Source organism: Lathamus discolor, chromosome Z, assembly GCF_037157495.1.
Source record: "Lathamus discolor isolate bLatDis1 chromosome Z, bLatDis1.hap1, whole genome shotgun sequence".
In the NCBI taxonomy this organism is placed as follows: Eukaryota; Metazoa; Chordata; class Aves; order Psittaciformes; family Psittacidae; genus Lathamus; species Lathamus discolor.
In genome coordinates, this window is record NC_088909.1 from 24,059,646 (window position 1) to 24,073,605 (window position 13,960).

General features: G+C 58.8%; 2 protein-coding genes across 7 annotated transcripts; both read right to left on the reverse strand.

Annotated features, from left to right (window-relative positions):
* Nucleotides 1-231: 231 nt before the first annotated feature.
* Nucleotides 232-5,162, reverse strand: MMP15 (matrix metallopeptidase 15). Its single transcript, XM_065662738.1, has 10 exons — nt 5,016-5,162; nt 3,804-3,952; nt 3,483-3,605; nt 3,060-3,367; nt 2,699-2,860; nt 2,357-2,580; nt 2,078-2,216; nt 1,689-1,839; nt 1,459-1,574; nt 232-1,226 (listed from the first exon to the last, which is right to left on the reverse strand). The coding sequence occupies exons 1-10, from the start codon at nt 5,121-5,123 to the stop codon at nt 787-789; spliced, it is 1,920 nt and encodes a 639-aa protein (XP_065518810.1). The 5' UTR covers nt 5,124-5,162; the 3' UTR covers nt 232-786.
* A 2,919-nt stretch (nt 5,163-8,081) lies between these two features.
* On the reverse strand, nt 8,082-13,849 carry SLC38A7 (solute carrier family 38 member 7). 6 transcript variants are annotated; one of them, XM_065663067.1, is made up of 11 exons: nt 13,781-13,849; nt 12,374-12,811; nt 11,949-12,147; nt 11,714-11,858; nt 10,911-11,009; nt 9,772-9,829; nt 9,498-9,612; nt 8,955-9,102; nt 8,671-8,870; nt 8,373-8,427; nt 8,082-8,282 (listed from the first exon to the last, which is right to left on the reverse strand). In XM_065663067.1, exons 2-11 carry the CDS (start codon nt 12,674-12,676, stop codon nt 8,180-8,182), a joined length of 1,425 nt encoding a protein of 474 aa, XP_065519139.1. In that variant the 5' UTR covers nt 12,677-12,811; nt 13,781-13,849; the 3' UTR covers nt 8,082-8,179. The 6 variants fall into 6 exon arrangements, with proteins under 6 accessions (XP_065519139.1, XP_065519142.1, XP_065519140.1 ...); XM_065663070.1 differs by having other exon boundaries at nt 12,374-12,808; nt 13,781-13,838; XM_065663068.1 differs by having other exon boundaries at nt 13,785-13,828.
* Nucleotides 13,850-13,960: the final 111 nt, after the last annotated feature.

The following is a 13,960-nucleotide window of genomic DNA, read 5'->3' on the forward strand; positions in this document are numbered from 1 at the left end:
AGCTGTGTTCCAGTGACATTCCCGCTGCCGTGGGAGCTGCTGAAAGGCGGCTCTGTTCCCTGCCAGGGGAGCTGCTTCCACCGACTGCCCCAGGAGCGGCAGCTCCAGAGTGGGTGCTGCTGTAAGGACACCACTGGCCTCTGTCCCGTATCTCCCGATGGCACCCAGGCCTCAGGCAAGCGCCCCATTGCCCCCAGATCTGCTTGTCCCCCAGAAAGGACGCACCACAGCTTTCCACACACCCAACCCATTTAATACACGTACAAGGCGGCCATGCCCACAGGACCCTGTGTCCTGGCAGGGCCCAGGATGAGCTGAGCCCAAAGGAGGAGCTGCAAAGGTGGCATCTTGCCCCCCTCACGACATCTTTAGGCACATTCCTGTATCCCCATGGTTCAAGAAGAAACACGTCCGCGAGCTCAGCATCCCCCCTCCCCTCGCGCTTCCCGGCCAGCGCAGTGCTGGCAGCTGAGACCTGCCAGCTCGCAGCACGTGTGAGCAGCCCCAGCCTGCTCCCCTCCATGCAGCACAGCCACAGCATGATGGGGGCAACCTGAGGGGCACAGCCTGGGGCCAGGGCACAGGCAGGCAGATGGCCTCCAGCCCCACCATGACCATCCCCTGTTCCCAACCCGGAGGAGGACATGACACATCCCCTTTTGAGGCTGGAAGAGCATCAAGCAACAAAGGGGCAGTGGGACCGAGGCCATGGGGAAGGACAAGGGGAGGGGAGGTCAGGTTCGTCATTAGCACCATGGTGGTGGGGAGGTCTGGGGAGGAGCAGGGTCAGACCCACTCCTGCAGGGAGCGCTTGCAGTACAAGAGCATCCGTGGGGTGCCCTTCCTCTGCATCTGGACGATGACGTAGATGAGGCCGAGGATGCAGAGCAGCAGCACCAGCAGCACCAGCACCATGACCACACTCATGGTGCGCGTGTACTCATCGATCTGCACCACCACATCCACGTCCCTACCCGGCTGGTGGCCACCCTCACCATAATCCTCTTCCTCCTCCTCCTCCTCCTCGTTGCCTTCGGCCCGCCCGTCCCCGTCAGGGTTGAAGGGGGGCTGGTCCCCGTCAGGCCAGTGGGGATGGGGGTCTGGGACCAGCTCCGTGTGACAGCCCATGAAGTCCCGCAGGATGGATTTGGGATAACCTGGTTCCGTCTTGAGCCGCTCGTTATCGAATTTCCAGTACTTTGTGCCTCTGTAGAAGTAGGTGGAGGCTGGAGGGGGAAGGAGATGAAGATGAGGGGTAAATGCGCAGGTTCAGGGCAGGTTAACCCCTGCAGATGACCAGGACAGCAGGTTTTGCTCTGGTACCAGTGAAACCCTTCTGCAAGGGCTTCACTGCTGATTCCCAGGCACCCTCCCAGGCCTCCAACTCTCGAGGTCAGGCCACCAAAGGGGTGACTACATCCCCTCTGGTCCCATCCCACCCCTCTTCTCCCTACTTACAGGCATCTGGGCTGAGGAAGGCACCCTTGGGTGAGGGAGGTATGCCCACCCAGACGGAGATGGGCTTCGGGTACCCGGGATCCACGGCGCGGGTGTCCTCATTAAAGCGCCAGTATCTGGGGGGGTTGGTGGTGAGCAGGGCAGAAGCACAGGGCTCTGCAACACCTGCCATGAGCACCCCTGCTGGAGCCTGGACCCAGCAGAGCAGGGAAGACCCCACTGACACTGACCTGTCCCCACGGAAGAAGAAGGTGTGGCCTGTGGGTTCCCACCACACTGCTGTGTCAATGCTGTCGTAGGGGATGCCCTGTCCGTAGGTGACCAGGGGCTGCGGGTACCCAGGCTCCAGGTTGGCTTCTCGGAAGAGCCAGTACCGGTCACCTGGATCAGGAGGAGATGGAAAAGGGAGGAGTGAGACAGCAATGCCCTGCAGGTACACACAGAGATATGGACGGGAATACGATGCCTGCGGCCACCCTTTAGGACCAGGCAGCAGCTCTGACTGGGTATGTGGATCAGGATGGGGTGAAGAAAACCGGCTCTAAGCAGCTTGGGGATGCAGAGCACTGGGGTCTACCCCCTCTCCACCTTGGCTTTCCCACACCGTTCCCCTGCTCACCTTTAAAGAAGACGAACCTCCCATCGTGCCTCTCGTAGGCGGCATCGATGTCCCCAGGGAGGCCTCGCCAGAAGTGCCCGATAGGCATGGGGTAGTTGTCCAGCACCCGGTTGTGCCGGACTCTCCAGAACCAACGGCCCTGGTAGGAAACAGTGTGTTAGCAGAGAATGGGGAGGACACAGGGCCCGGCCCCAGTGCAGGCATCTTGCCAGGGGCTTTGTCCCACCCAGGGATCCCCAACATCCCCGGGGAGGGGCAGTAGGGGGTCCTGGCAGGTACCTTGAACACAAACATCTCCCCACGCAGCACCGCCACTGTGTCAAAGTTCCCATCGCAGATGTCAGGGCCATACTGGTCAGGCCGGTCTGGGCTGCCAGGCCTGGGGGGTCTGTCCGGTTTCCCGGGGGGGGGCGGCCTGGGGGGTCTCTGGTCTGGCCTGCCAGGTCTCCGGGGCGTCACGGTGGGCAAAGGTTTGGTGGGCTGAGGGTGCCCGTCCGTGGTACCTGGATGGGGTGGGAGAAAGAAGGACTGGGGTGATGCAGACCAGCAGTATCCTGCCTCAGTTGCTCCACACATGCGCCCAGCATCGCACCCTGAGCTGACCCCCACCCAGCTCCTCACCGTAGAGCTGCTGGATGCCCTTGAGGTCATCCTCAGGCAGCTGGAAGTTCTCTGTGTCCATCCACTGGTAGAAGGGGGCCATGATTGCGCTGGGGTTGCTGGAGTGCTCCAAGCCCAGCGAGTGCCCCAGCTCGTGCACCGCCACCAAGAAAAGGTTGTTCCCTAAAGAGAAAGGCAACATCAGCAAATGAGGTGGAGGACACAAGGTGTGGGGTGGGTCCTTTGCCCCAGCACCTTGCAATGAGGGTGCTCTGGTGGGAGCTGTTCTCCTGCCACTCCTGCCCATACCAGGGCATCCATCCCCCTGCCCTCAAACAGCCTCCTCTGGTTGCCTTCACCACCTCCTTGGCCCTCAGCTCACCAGATACATCTGCGTTCTCCAGCGTCCAGGGCTCATCCAAGTCAAAATGTGTGTCCCCTCCCATGCCCGGGCCGGGAAAGTAGGCGTGAGCCAAAAATCCCCCAACGCCATCAAAGGGGGAGCTGTCTCCGTGGAAGCCGGAGGCGAAGAGCACCATGATGTCGGCCTCCTTCTTCCTCTTCTGCCGGATGTCCTCGTAGGGCACCTCCCGGAAAACCAGCGGTGTGGCTTGCTCCCACACACGGAATGCTTGGCGGACGGCCTCGTATGAGTGGTACCGACCCAGCTTCTCCGTGTAGTTTTGGATGCTGGGGGTACAGAGCTCACTGTGGGGTGGCACAGGATAGTGCTCACTCCTGGAGGGGGTCCATGGCATTCCATGGGCTGGGGGAGTGGGAAGCCTTGCCTGGAAACGTTTGGTACCTGAAGGTGAGATGACTCTGGCTCCAGCGCCGCCCTGTCAGCGCGTACCGCTTCCGCCGCATGTTGGACTTCATCCGCGCTCCAAACTGGTCGGGGACCCCGCAGCGGGGACGTTTCATCCACCTGCCAGGAGAACATCGAGCCAGGGTGAGCCCACCGTGGCCATGGAGGGCACGGGGGGGTTCTGGCTGCAGGGGAGCAGCCCCCTCCCACAGGAGATGGCACCCACATTTCCAGAGGCAAGCAATGCTCTGGGAGAGAGCCAAAGGGCCTGGAGCAGAGCTGCCTACTGACAGAGCAGGAGGACACGGAGAAACTCACGCCTTGGTCTCCTCATCCAGGACGCCGGTGACGGTGATGCCGTAGAACTTCTGCATCTCGGTGAGGGCCGCAGAGAAGGTCTGAGCGGAGCGCATGGTGGACATGTGCCGGCTGGGCTGTGGCAGGTACCCATAGAGCCGTAGCCATGCCTGCGCCAGGGAGTGAGCGGGAAGGGGGAGACATGGGGACACGCAGCTCCTTCAGACCCTGGTGGGGCAGCACCTGACCCATTCCCCCCACAGAGCTATCCCCCCATCATGGAACATCTGTGCCTGCACCCAGGCAGGCAGCACAGGCAAGCCAGAGCATGCAAGCAGCAGCTGGGAAACAGGGAAGAGCCCTAACCCTGTTACATATTATAGTGGGGGAGATCCTCCGTACTGGAGATCCTCTAGTCTCAAGGGGGCTGCAGAAGGCAGCTGGCAGTGGCCAGAACCCCCAGGTCAACCCAGAATGCCCCTCTATTATGTGGGACAGATCAGTCTGGACTCTTCCTTCCTGCACAACCCCTGTCTCCTGCCTGCTTTAATGTCTCTTTTAAAAACATCATTTTTAATTCATGTATTTTATTTTTTCCATTATTTTTTCCAAATTTTCCCTTTTTTCCCCTTTTAATTATTTTAAAATATTTTTCCTAAATCCCGTTTTATTTTTCATTTTCAAATTTATTCTTTTTAATAAAAATATCACTTTTAATACTTACATTTTATTTTTTCCTTTTTTCCCCAATTATGGTATTTTTCCTTCCCCTCCCCGTTTAATATTAAAATCTTTTTATTATTATTTTTTCTAAATCCTGCTTAATTTCTCATTTCCTGATTTATTCTTTTTAATGTCGAATGTTTTAATTCTGACTTTTTTTCTTTATAATCTTTTACTCATTCATTATTTTACCCCCATCCCCAGGCGGGGTGGCAGAGCACCGACTTTTATCAAAGGCCCTTTCACCTCCTTCCCCTTACAGAGGCACAAAGCTCTTCCTCTCCCTTGTCGGATGCTGCCCGCTGCCTCCGGGGTGACCCGGACAAACCTCCTTCCATCCTTCCCTGCCTGCACCCTGCCTGCATCCCTGCCTGCACCTGTAAACGACGGCGCTGTCTGCCCGCGCGGTCCGGGGCAGGCAGCGCCGTCATCCGCAGGTGCCGGCAGGGATGCAGGCAGGGTGCAGGCAGGAATGGGGTACCCCATGGGATCCCCCCGCGCCCCTCTCACCTCCGCATCGATGTCCTCTCCAGCCGCCGTCAGCAGCAGCATCAGCAGCACGAGGACCGGCGGGGGGCGCCCGCCCGCCCAGCAGGGGGCGCCGCCACCTCCTGCCATATCGACGCCGGTTCGAGGCTGACCGCCGCCACCGCCGCCGCCGCCGCCGCCACCACCACCACCGCCGCCGCCGCCGCCGCCACCACCACGCTACCCACGGCCGCGCTAGGCCGGGCCGGGCCGGGCTGGGCCCAGCGCGGCGGTATCGGAGCTACGCTGCCTTCATAGTCCGTGGCCGGGAGGCTGCGCACGGCGCATTGGCAGGCGGCGCCGCTCGGCTCCTCGGCCCTGCGGAGCGGACCGGGCGCGGCACGACTCCGCTCGGCGGGGGAGGGGGCGCGGCTAATGGGAAGGGGCGTGGCCTATGCAGCGAGGGGCGGGGCTTGGCGGTCTCACACCGACACCTGCTCCCCCCGCCCGCTCCCAGCCGCCATCTCGCGCCGCGCCGCCGCTTGCCCGCCCCCTGCTGGGCCCTGTGCCCGCCATCCCGCACGCCGCTGGAGGGGCCGGTTGGGCGTTACCCGGGCAGAAACCGGCTGCGGCGGCCGCGGGGGCACTGCCCCTGCCCCCGGAAGAGCGCCCGGGTGCCACCGTGCTCCTGCTCACGCGGGTCCGCGGTCAGTGGCCGGCACAACTTGAACTTGCCGTCCAGAACCCGCCGTGCGCGCGGCTGCACTCCCGGAGCGTGAGCAGCAGGTCAAGGCAGGGGATCCTGCCCCTCTGCTCCTCTCTGGGGAGACCCCCCCTGCAGCCCTGATCCAGCTCTGGGGCAGCAACACAAGAGGGACTTGGAGCTGTTGGCACAAGTCCAGAGGAGGCCATGGAGCTGCTGCGAGGGCTGGAGCAGCTCTGCTCTGGAGCCAGGCTGAGAGAGCTGGGCTGGTTCAGCCTGGAGAGGAGAAGGCTCCTTAAGGGGAGACCTTAGAGCAGCTCCAGTGCCCAAAGGGGCTGCAGGAAACCTGGAGAGGGGCTTTGGGCAAGGACCTGTAGGGACAGGACAAGGGGGAATGGCTTTAACCTGACAGAGGGGAGACTGAGATGAGCTCTTAGGCAGAAGTTCTTCCCTGTGAGGGTGCTGAGGCCCTGGCACAGGTTGCCCAGAGAAGCTGTGGCTGCCCCATCCCTGGCAGTGTTCAAGGCCAGGTTGGACGGGGCTTGGAGCAACCTGCCCTAGTGGAAGGTGTCCCTGCCCGTGGCAGGGGTTGGAACTGGATGAGCTTTGAGGTCCCTTCCAACAGAAACCAGCCTGAGATTCTGTGATTCTTTCTCCCTTCCTCAGCCCCACAGAAACCACCTTGTGCCCACCTGGTGCACCACAACATCATGTTTATTGATTCGAGGTCCCTCCGCTTTCTGCACATATAAAATACATTTAAAAATGCCATTGTTTGTAAACAGTGAGGGGAGCAGTAAGGCAGAAAAACAGCCACAGCACCTCTGTAGCCCCCTGCCCTCAGCCACACGGACTCCTCAGAGGGACTGAGGAGTCCAGTGGCTCCCAGGGTGACAACCGAAGTTGTGGGACTCTGTGTCTGCCTCCACTTCAGCCACGGGACCGAAAAGCCAGAGCCACAAACACCACTCTATCTTGATAGAGGATGGGCACTGAAAGGCACCTCTGCACTGGCAGCTGCTGCTGGGCTCCATGGGAGGTGGCGCTCTGCTCCCCATGACCAAGAGGAGTAGTCTGCAGGTGGGGTGCGCATCCTCTTATTTTGCCATCCAGAGGTACCTGGTCAGGCTGGAGAGGTGGTGGTGTTCAACAAGGCCAAGTGCACAGTCGTACACTGAGTCGGGGCAATCCCAAGAACAAACACAGGCTGAGGGAGACTGGATTGAGAGCAGCCCTGAGGAGAAGGACTTGGCGGTGTGGGGTGACAAGAAGCTTGCAGCCTTCACAGCATCCCTCAGACATTCATGCTGTGCTTGGGGCTTTTCTTCCCTTTTCTTCAAGGAGGGGCCAGGCCAGGTTTTGCACTAAGCTGGGCTGGACCCTCATCACAGACGCAGCAATAGATACACGTGAATTCCTCCCTCCCCCAGGGTTTTAGAAGCCAAGCAAGGAACAAGGAAACTTAAAGACTGAAAAAGAATGGTTTGCTGTTGAGGTTTAACTCCCCCAGCTGAATCTTCAAATGGAGGAACTGCTCAACTCATCAAAAGCAGATGTGAAACTATCATCGAGACAGGCAAGAGAGGGACAGCTCAGAGCAACACCAGCCACAGAGAGTGTAAACCACCAAGGGAATGATATAAAATGAATTAATACTGACTGCTTTATCCCCAAAGCATCCCTTAAAACCTACACATGGCCCAGTTCCATTCCCTGGACACCTCCTGGAAGAACAGGATTGGAAATCTGGTGAAGAGCTTTTGCTCTTGCATAGTATCTTTAGTAGGTCCATACAGCAACAGCACCTTCTCCAGCAAGTGAGTAACCCCTGTCAAGGAGAATATTGCACTGGTGTGTCCAGGATTGTCCTGATCCCCCAAGAAAGATTCAGGCTGAAGGCAACATCCCACTTAGTAACAGAAAGTGCAGCCCAGGAGGAGGGAGATGTAAGAATAAGGGCAGGAGACAGGCAAGGTGGGCTACAGAAAAGCAGAGTTCAAACCAGCACTGACACACAAGAGAACTAGGGAGTGGTGCCCTGTCTGACAAACATGGCTACTAGCTCCCTTTATGGAGACACACAGTCTCCCTCCAGTGTTGGGAGAAGGAGTTGAAGCTGTGGAGAGGAGCCTCACGAGCATGGGGGTACACAGAGGAGAGCAGCATGCCTTGGCAAACCCCAACCGTGACCCCTTAGTGATATCTAAGGTAGTGATATCTACCCTGAAGGGGCAGAAAGGGCTTCATCTAGACTACAGGTCTCCTTGTAGTGATGCTCTGGCTTCACTGGGGTGTCAGGCCTGAGAGGAGGAGTCTGACAGCCTGACGTATTAAGATGACGAGATGCAAACCACCACACGGCTCTGTCAGCCAAGCCCCAGATTACAGCGTTCCTCTTGGATATTCCCAACATGATAACCTGTTTTCTTCTAATTTCCCTTTGGTCCTAGGGGAAATCTGTATCCCCTCAGCAGCAGCAGTGTGGTTGAACGTGGAGTAGGAGTCAGGCTGTGAGATCCACAAATATGGCGTTGGCAGTGGTCTGTCCAAAGATGAAGGCTCCAAGGGTGACCATGAACACCCCATAGCTGACCTGGGCCCACCAGCTGTGGACACAGGACAGGCCTTGTTTACACAGGTCCTTCACCCCAATATCCAAGAGGTAATAGAGGAGAGAGGAAGCATGTTTTGTTTACCTGATTGCCCTCGTCTCTTCGATCTCAGAGAGCTTGGCTTGAATCAGGCAGAGCCCTGAAAGGCAGGGGAGTCAAATCAGACCCAGCTGAGGACTGAGCAGACACCCTACAAGCCAGAGAGCCACACTGCGCATTACAGAGCGGAGACTTTGGGCAAAATACTTGGGCTGCTAACCACCACAGTTTTGTCTTTCTCTAAAGACCTCCTGATTCCTGTGCCTCCATCCTGCTCCCTCCCTCCCCAAGACACAAGGCCAGGAGACCTCCGCTGGCCCCATAGCATCCCCAGATGCCCTACCTGGGAAGACAAAAATGAAGCAGGCAGCCAAGCCCCCAATAACAGAGATGACTTTGCCAATGTCCGGGATGAAGAGAGCCAGGAGGAGTGTCAGAAGGAACCAGCTGATGGTCTGAAGCAGGCGCCTCCTCCGCTCCCGAACCACGTCCTCCTCCACTGTCACCCCGGTGTAGCGGAGCCAGAGACCCTCCAAGACAGCCCTGTGGGCACAGACCCATGGCAGGGGGGTTCTCCATGCTGCCCCTCCTGCCTCCACCAGCCACTTTCCTTCTCCCAGCACTCACCGGCCGCAGAAGTGCAGGATGGGATAGGAAGTCAGCACACAGAGGATGATGAAGGCCCGGGCGAGGGCAACGGGGATGTCATTGGAAGGGTAGGACATCAAGATATCCTGCTCCACACCAGCTCCAAAGGTCAGGAAGCCACAGACACCTGATGGGAAGGGAGCAGTCAGCAGGAGATGGGGACAAGCTTCCTGCATGTATGTTTGAGGGACGAGACTTGGATGAATTTGGAACAGGGCATACTGTAGGTGGACTCCCCTCCATTTCTTCTTTGTCCCTCTGCTGACCAAAGGGTCATAGAATCATAGAATGTTTTGTACTGGGAGGGACCTCAAAGCTCACCCAGTTCCAACCCCTGCCACGGGCAGGGACACCTTCCACTAGGGCAGGTTGCTCCAAGCCCCGTCCAACCGGGCCTTGAACACTGCCAGGGATGGGGCAGCCACAGCTTCTCTGGGCACCCTGTGCCAGGGCCTCAGCACCTGCACAGCTCGCAGCCCCTCTAAGGACCATGCCACACTCTCAGAGCACTCCCTCACTTACCAGTGCCTGTGTAGACGAAGAGGGCGATCACCATGGCCACTGTCACCACTGCCCCCCAGGTCTTTACCTCCGGCTGCTTCATGCTGTTAAAGACAGGCACGCTGCTCACGTGGCACTGCCGGGGACATGGAGAGAGAGCGGGGACATGGGCTGAGCCGGAGTCATGGGGTGCCACGCAGCATCCCACTTGTGATCCCCAGAAGGTTTGTCATGGTGAGTCCCCCACCCAGATGGCCAAGGGGTGGGAAGGGGAGCACCAGGCTTGTGGCCTTACCTGGAACCCAAAGCAGATGGTGGGCATGGCATTGAAGACAGCGGTCCAAGTGGAAGGGCTGGTGGGAGAGAAACACTTACCAGTCAGACAAGGGCCACCCCCAGCGCCCCAGGGCAGGATTATAGAATCACAGAATCAGCCAGGTTGGAAGAGACTTTCAAGATCAAGGCCAACCGTTCCCCAGCACTGCCAAGGCCACCACTGAACCATGGCACTGAGGGCCCCATCTACACGGTGGGTGAACACTTCCAGGGGCGGTGACTCCACCACTGCCCTGGGCAGCCTGTTCCAATGCCTGAACACCCCTTGGGGAAGAAATTGTCCCTAGTATGCAGTGTAAACTTCCCCTGCTGTAGCTTGAGGCTGTTACCTCTTGTTCCTTGGGAGCAGAGACCAGCCACCTCCTTGCTTCATCCTCCTCTCAGGTAATTGTAGAGAGTGACAATATCCCCCCCTGAGCCTTTTCTTTACTGGGGATGCTCAGTGATGGCCTCAGTCCTCTCCTGTTACTGCATCCCCCCCTGCCAGGATGACACCTTTGCAGAGAGCGAGGTTTTCTGGGACTTGGCACTCCCTGCAGACCAGGGTCTTTCACTGAGAGAACCAGTGAAAACTGAGGACTCACAAAAATAAAAGTATCAGTAAATAAACAAGGAACTATTTGGCCACTGCCAAGAACTGGTCTGAACTTTGCCTGCCCTAAAATTCCCACTGCCCACACTGGGTCCAGAAATGTCCCCACACCAGGAAGGAGGGGACAAGCCACAGGGGCTGTGGTGGCCAAGAGAATAACCAAAATCATCCTGAAATAGGCACAGCCATTGTTGCTGGGCATAAGCACTGCACAGGGAACTCTGGACCCACCTGTATCAAAGCTAAAAGTCAATCTGTGCCCCTCAAAACCTGTGATGGAGCTTTGGAGATCTCCAAGAGGACTCTTCCTCCTCCATCACCTCCTCTGAAGCACCCAGTGAGGCAGCCACTTGGGAGCTTCTTGCAGCAGTGTGCAGCGTCCCCAGGTGCAGGGATGGGACTTACGAAGGATTTGTCACCAGCTTCTGCAGCCCTCGCTCCTGCACCCCTGCCTGGCTCTGCAGTGCTGTGATGGCCACCATCACCACTGTGTTTCTTGTGCTCACCTGGTGGGGATCTCCACAGGCACCAGCTCCTTGTCAGGCCAGATGTACTTGATGATAATGACTGCTGTGACATACCAGGTGCCAATCACGCTTAGAGAGCTGCGAGAGGGGACAGGAGGCTGTCAGCGTGCTCCCTCCCTGCTCCATGGAGAGTCTTGTCCCAGCATCTCCAGCCTCATTTTTCTCCCTGCACAGCCTCCCCAGCCCTCCCATCAGCACCAGCCCTGCTCTCCCTTCCCACGGGAATATGCCAGACAACACGACCCCCATCCCCAGAGCAGATGCTGATACAATCCTGCTGTGCTAGGAGCAGGAGACTTGCCAGCAAGGGGATGGGCTTGCTGGGTTTTGGGCAGGAGAAAGAGATGAGTGTTAAAGAACTGACACTCCTCGGTAGTCCTGGTCCAGCTCCAGCAGCCATGTTACAATGAGATGCTTGGTGGGGCTGGCCTGCAGACCCCCATCCTGGGGACCCTTACTGGCTCTGCTTTCTGCTGGATAGCCACCTCCAAAGACAGGATACAACGCAGCTGAAAGCAGCTCCCCATGCATCCTCCAGTGAGCAGAAGGGAGGAACACAATGCCTGGAGTACGACAGCGTGGCCACACAGTGCTCAGCAGCTTCTGTGCTTCCCAAATTGGGAAACAGAGGCACAGGAATGTGAAGGAGATGTCCAGCTTCTCAGAGGCTTGTGGCAGGCAGATACAGGACTAGAACCACAGTGTTTCCACTCCCCATCCCCTGGGATGGTGCTTAGATGGATGCTGGCTGACCCCAGCCCCAGAGGGCTCTCCGCACCCACCTGGCATATTTTTGGAAACCGATCTCCTTGGGGATGGAGAGGGGCAGAATAAGGAGGAAGGCCGTGATGCTGATGGTGAACTTGCGGTCTGTGTACCAGAGGCTGCTCCCAGCTTCCTCGGGCTCTGTCACCAGAGCAGCAATGACTGTGGGAACAACCAGAGCGGTCAGGTTGTCTCCTTCCAGCTGAAGGGACAGCAAGTGGTTGGATTTGTTGCCCCATGGGACACACTTACTCTTGTCCTCCTGGTCTCCGATGATGATGAGGAAGGCGATGCAGGTGCCAAAGGTGTAGACAGCGATGGCCACCTCACACAGCACGCCAGGCACCTTCCCGCAGACAGCCCACACCACCTCCTGGTAGGTGCGCTCATTGCTGGCTTGCGAGCAGTACGCCAGGATGACCAGGCCTCCAATGATGAAGATCAGCATGCACTGCAGTGGGGAAGACAAGGAGGGGACACTGAGGCAACAGTGTGATAAGACCCCAAAGCCATGCCCGGCAGCCACCCCCAACACACTGAGAATCTCTGGTGCATATCACCCCACAGCTCTTCTTCCCAGGAGCCAGGCCCTTCCCCAGCCCCTTATGGGGCTCCACATGTCACCCCAGGCCCCCTCTCAGGGTGGGACAGGGGACTGTCCCTTCCCCACCTCTCACCATCTGCAGCACGATGCCTGCTGCCACACCACCGGCCATGCTGAAGGCAGCAGGGAAGTTGAGCAGCCCAGCCCCAAGGGCAGCATTGACCACAATGAAGACAGCTCCCAAAGCCGACGTGGCCCCCAGACCATTCCCTTGGCTCTCTCCACTCTTTGGCACCGTCTCCACACTGGGGCTCTGCAGGAGCCTGGCTCGTTCCCCAGCATCAGCGCTCCACTCCCAATCCTTGTAGTCACTGTTGGTGCTCCCGGTGCCCTGAGACATTGTCCCTCCCAGGGTGGCACACACGCCACCGTCCATGTCCCACTAGTGCTCCTGCTCCAGGCTCAACTGGCTGCCTTGAGGAGGGTCCTGTGCCAGTGCTGGCTCCATCAGGCGGGGAAGGCAGCGAATAGGCAGGTTGGTACAGCAGCTGTGTGAGGTGCTTCACTGCTTCTAGAAGCAAAGGACATGGTGTTAAAGTACGTTAGCAAGGGACAACCTGAGCATCAGGCGCATGGTGGAAATGAGTTCCCTGGGTCTCAGCTCAGTGTCACAGCACGCAGGTGTCCTCATGCCAGCAGAGATACAGCAGAACTCACCTCTCATTCCCCAAATGTAGGGTGAGGACATCGCTGCCATCAGATGGCAGGGAGACTGAGCTGTGGCTGTGGGGCCTGGGAGCTGCAGCCTTACAGCAGGACTCACCTTCCTGCAGGCACAAGACCCAGCATCACGGCTCTCGCTTCCCCATTTCCAACCCCAATTCCTGCAAGCTCTGCAAGAGCTGCAGTGCACGTGCTCCTAGATAAAGGTCAAGGCTGAGCTCAACTGGACAAACCAGGCCTGCAGCATAAACACCGTGTCACCAAGAAAAGGGCTGGCCCCTTTCAGTGCACCCCTTGCTGCCGCCAGCGTGAGGCGTCTTGGGAGCTTTTGGACCTGACGACCTGGTGTTTCCAGCACCGCAGCCCTCCGCGGTTGGGCAGCCCAGATCCCGTCCAAACGCCTCCGAGCTGGAGGAGATTAACCCTTACAGCCTGGCAGGACGGACCAAAGCAGCTGAAGGAAATCTCGGTTTTTTCTAGACGTCTCCCAAGACCCCTCCAGACCAGCCCGCCTTTTGCCTCTAGGCTTCTCAAACACCATGCTTGTGCCGGGAATCCGCTTCAGAGCCTTCGGGGGGTGTTAACCCCGCAGGCCTGTGGGGCAGGGTTCCCGGCCCGGTGGGTCGCCGACGACCCCGATACACCCCGACCCTGCGAGCCGGCGCCGCTCCGAGGGTGACTGCGCAGCCCCCCGTCGGCCCCGCGCCGGGAGTGGCAGGTCCCGGGGCCGGTGGGGGACACCCTGCGAATGCCGCAAAAGGTCGCTGTGCTCCCCGCACCCCCGCTCCGCTTCCCCCTGCGCCCCGGCCCCGCTCACCGACCGCTCCGCGCCGACCCCGCTCCCAGCTCAGCGGCGGCGCAGCGCCGACCCCGCCCCGCCCGCGGCACGCCGGGGATTGGAGTTGCGGCTCCGCCCGCACCGCGAAGCGGCGGCAGTCCCAGGGGGAGGCAGCGCTGCGCCGGGAATGAGCGAGATGCGAGGGCTCGGGGCAACACG

What these genes read in the sequence shown, in the direction of transcription:
- MMP15 (XM_065662738.1), bottom strand. Translation starts at nt 5,123, where the DNA reads ATGGCAGGAGGTGGCGGCGCCCCCTGCTGGGCGGGCGGGCGCCCCCCG. An exon ending in GGAGAACGCAGATGTATCTG is followed by an intron (nt 2,861 to 3,059) that starts GTGAGCTGAGGG and finishes CTTTCTCTTTAG; the next exon opens with GGAACAACCTTTTCTTGGTG. An exon ending in GAGGTTCGTCTTCTTTAAAG is followed by an intron (nt 1,840 to 2,077) that starts GTGAGCAGGGGA and finishes CTCCTGATCCAG; the next exon opens with GTGACCGGTACTGGCTCTTC.
- SLC38A7 (XM_065663067.1), bottom strand. Translation starts at nt 12,676, where the DNA reads ATGGACGGTGGCGTGTGTGCCACCCTGGGAGGGACAATGTCTCAGGGC. An exon ending in GGTTTCCAAAAATATGCCAG is followed by an intron (nt 11,010 to 11,713) that starts GTGGGTGCGGAG and finishes CCCCTCTCGCAG; the next exon opens with CTCTCTAAGCGTGATTGGCA. An exon ending in CTTCGTCTACACAGGCACTG is followed by an intron (nt 9,103 to 9,497) that starts GTAAGTGAGGGA and finishes CCTTCCCATCAG; the next exon opens with GTGTCTGTGGCTTCCTGACC.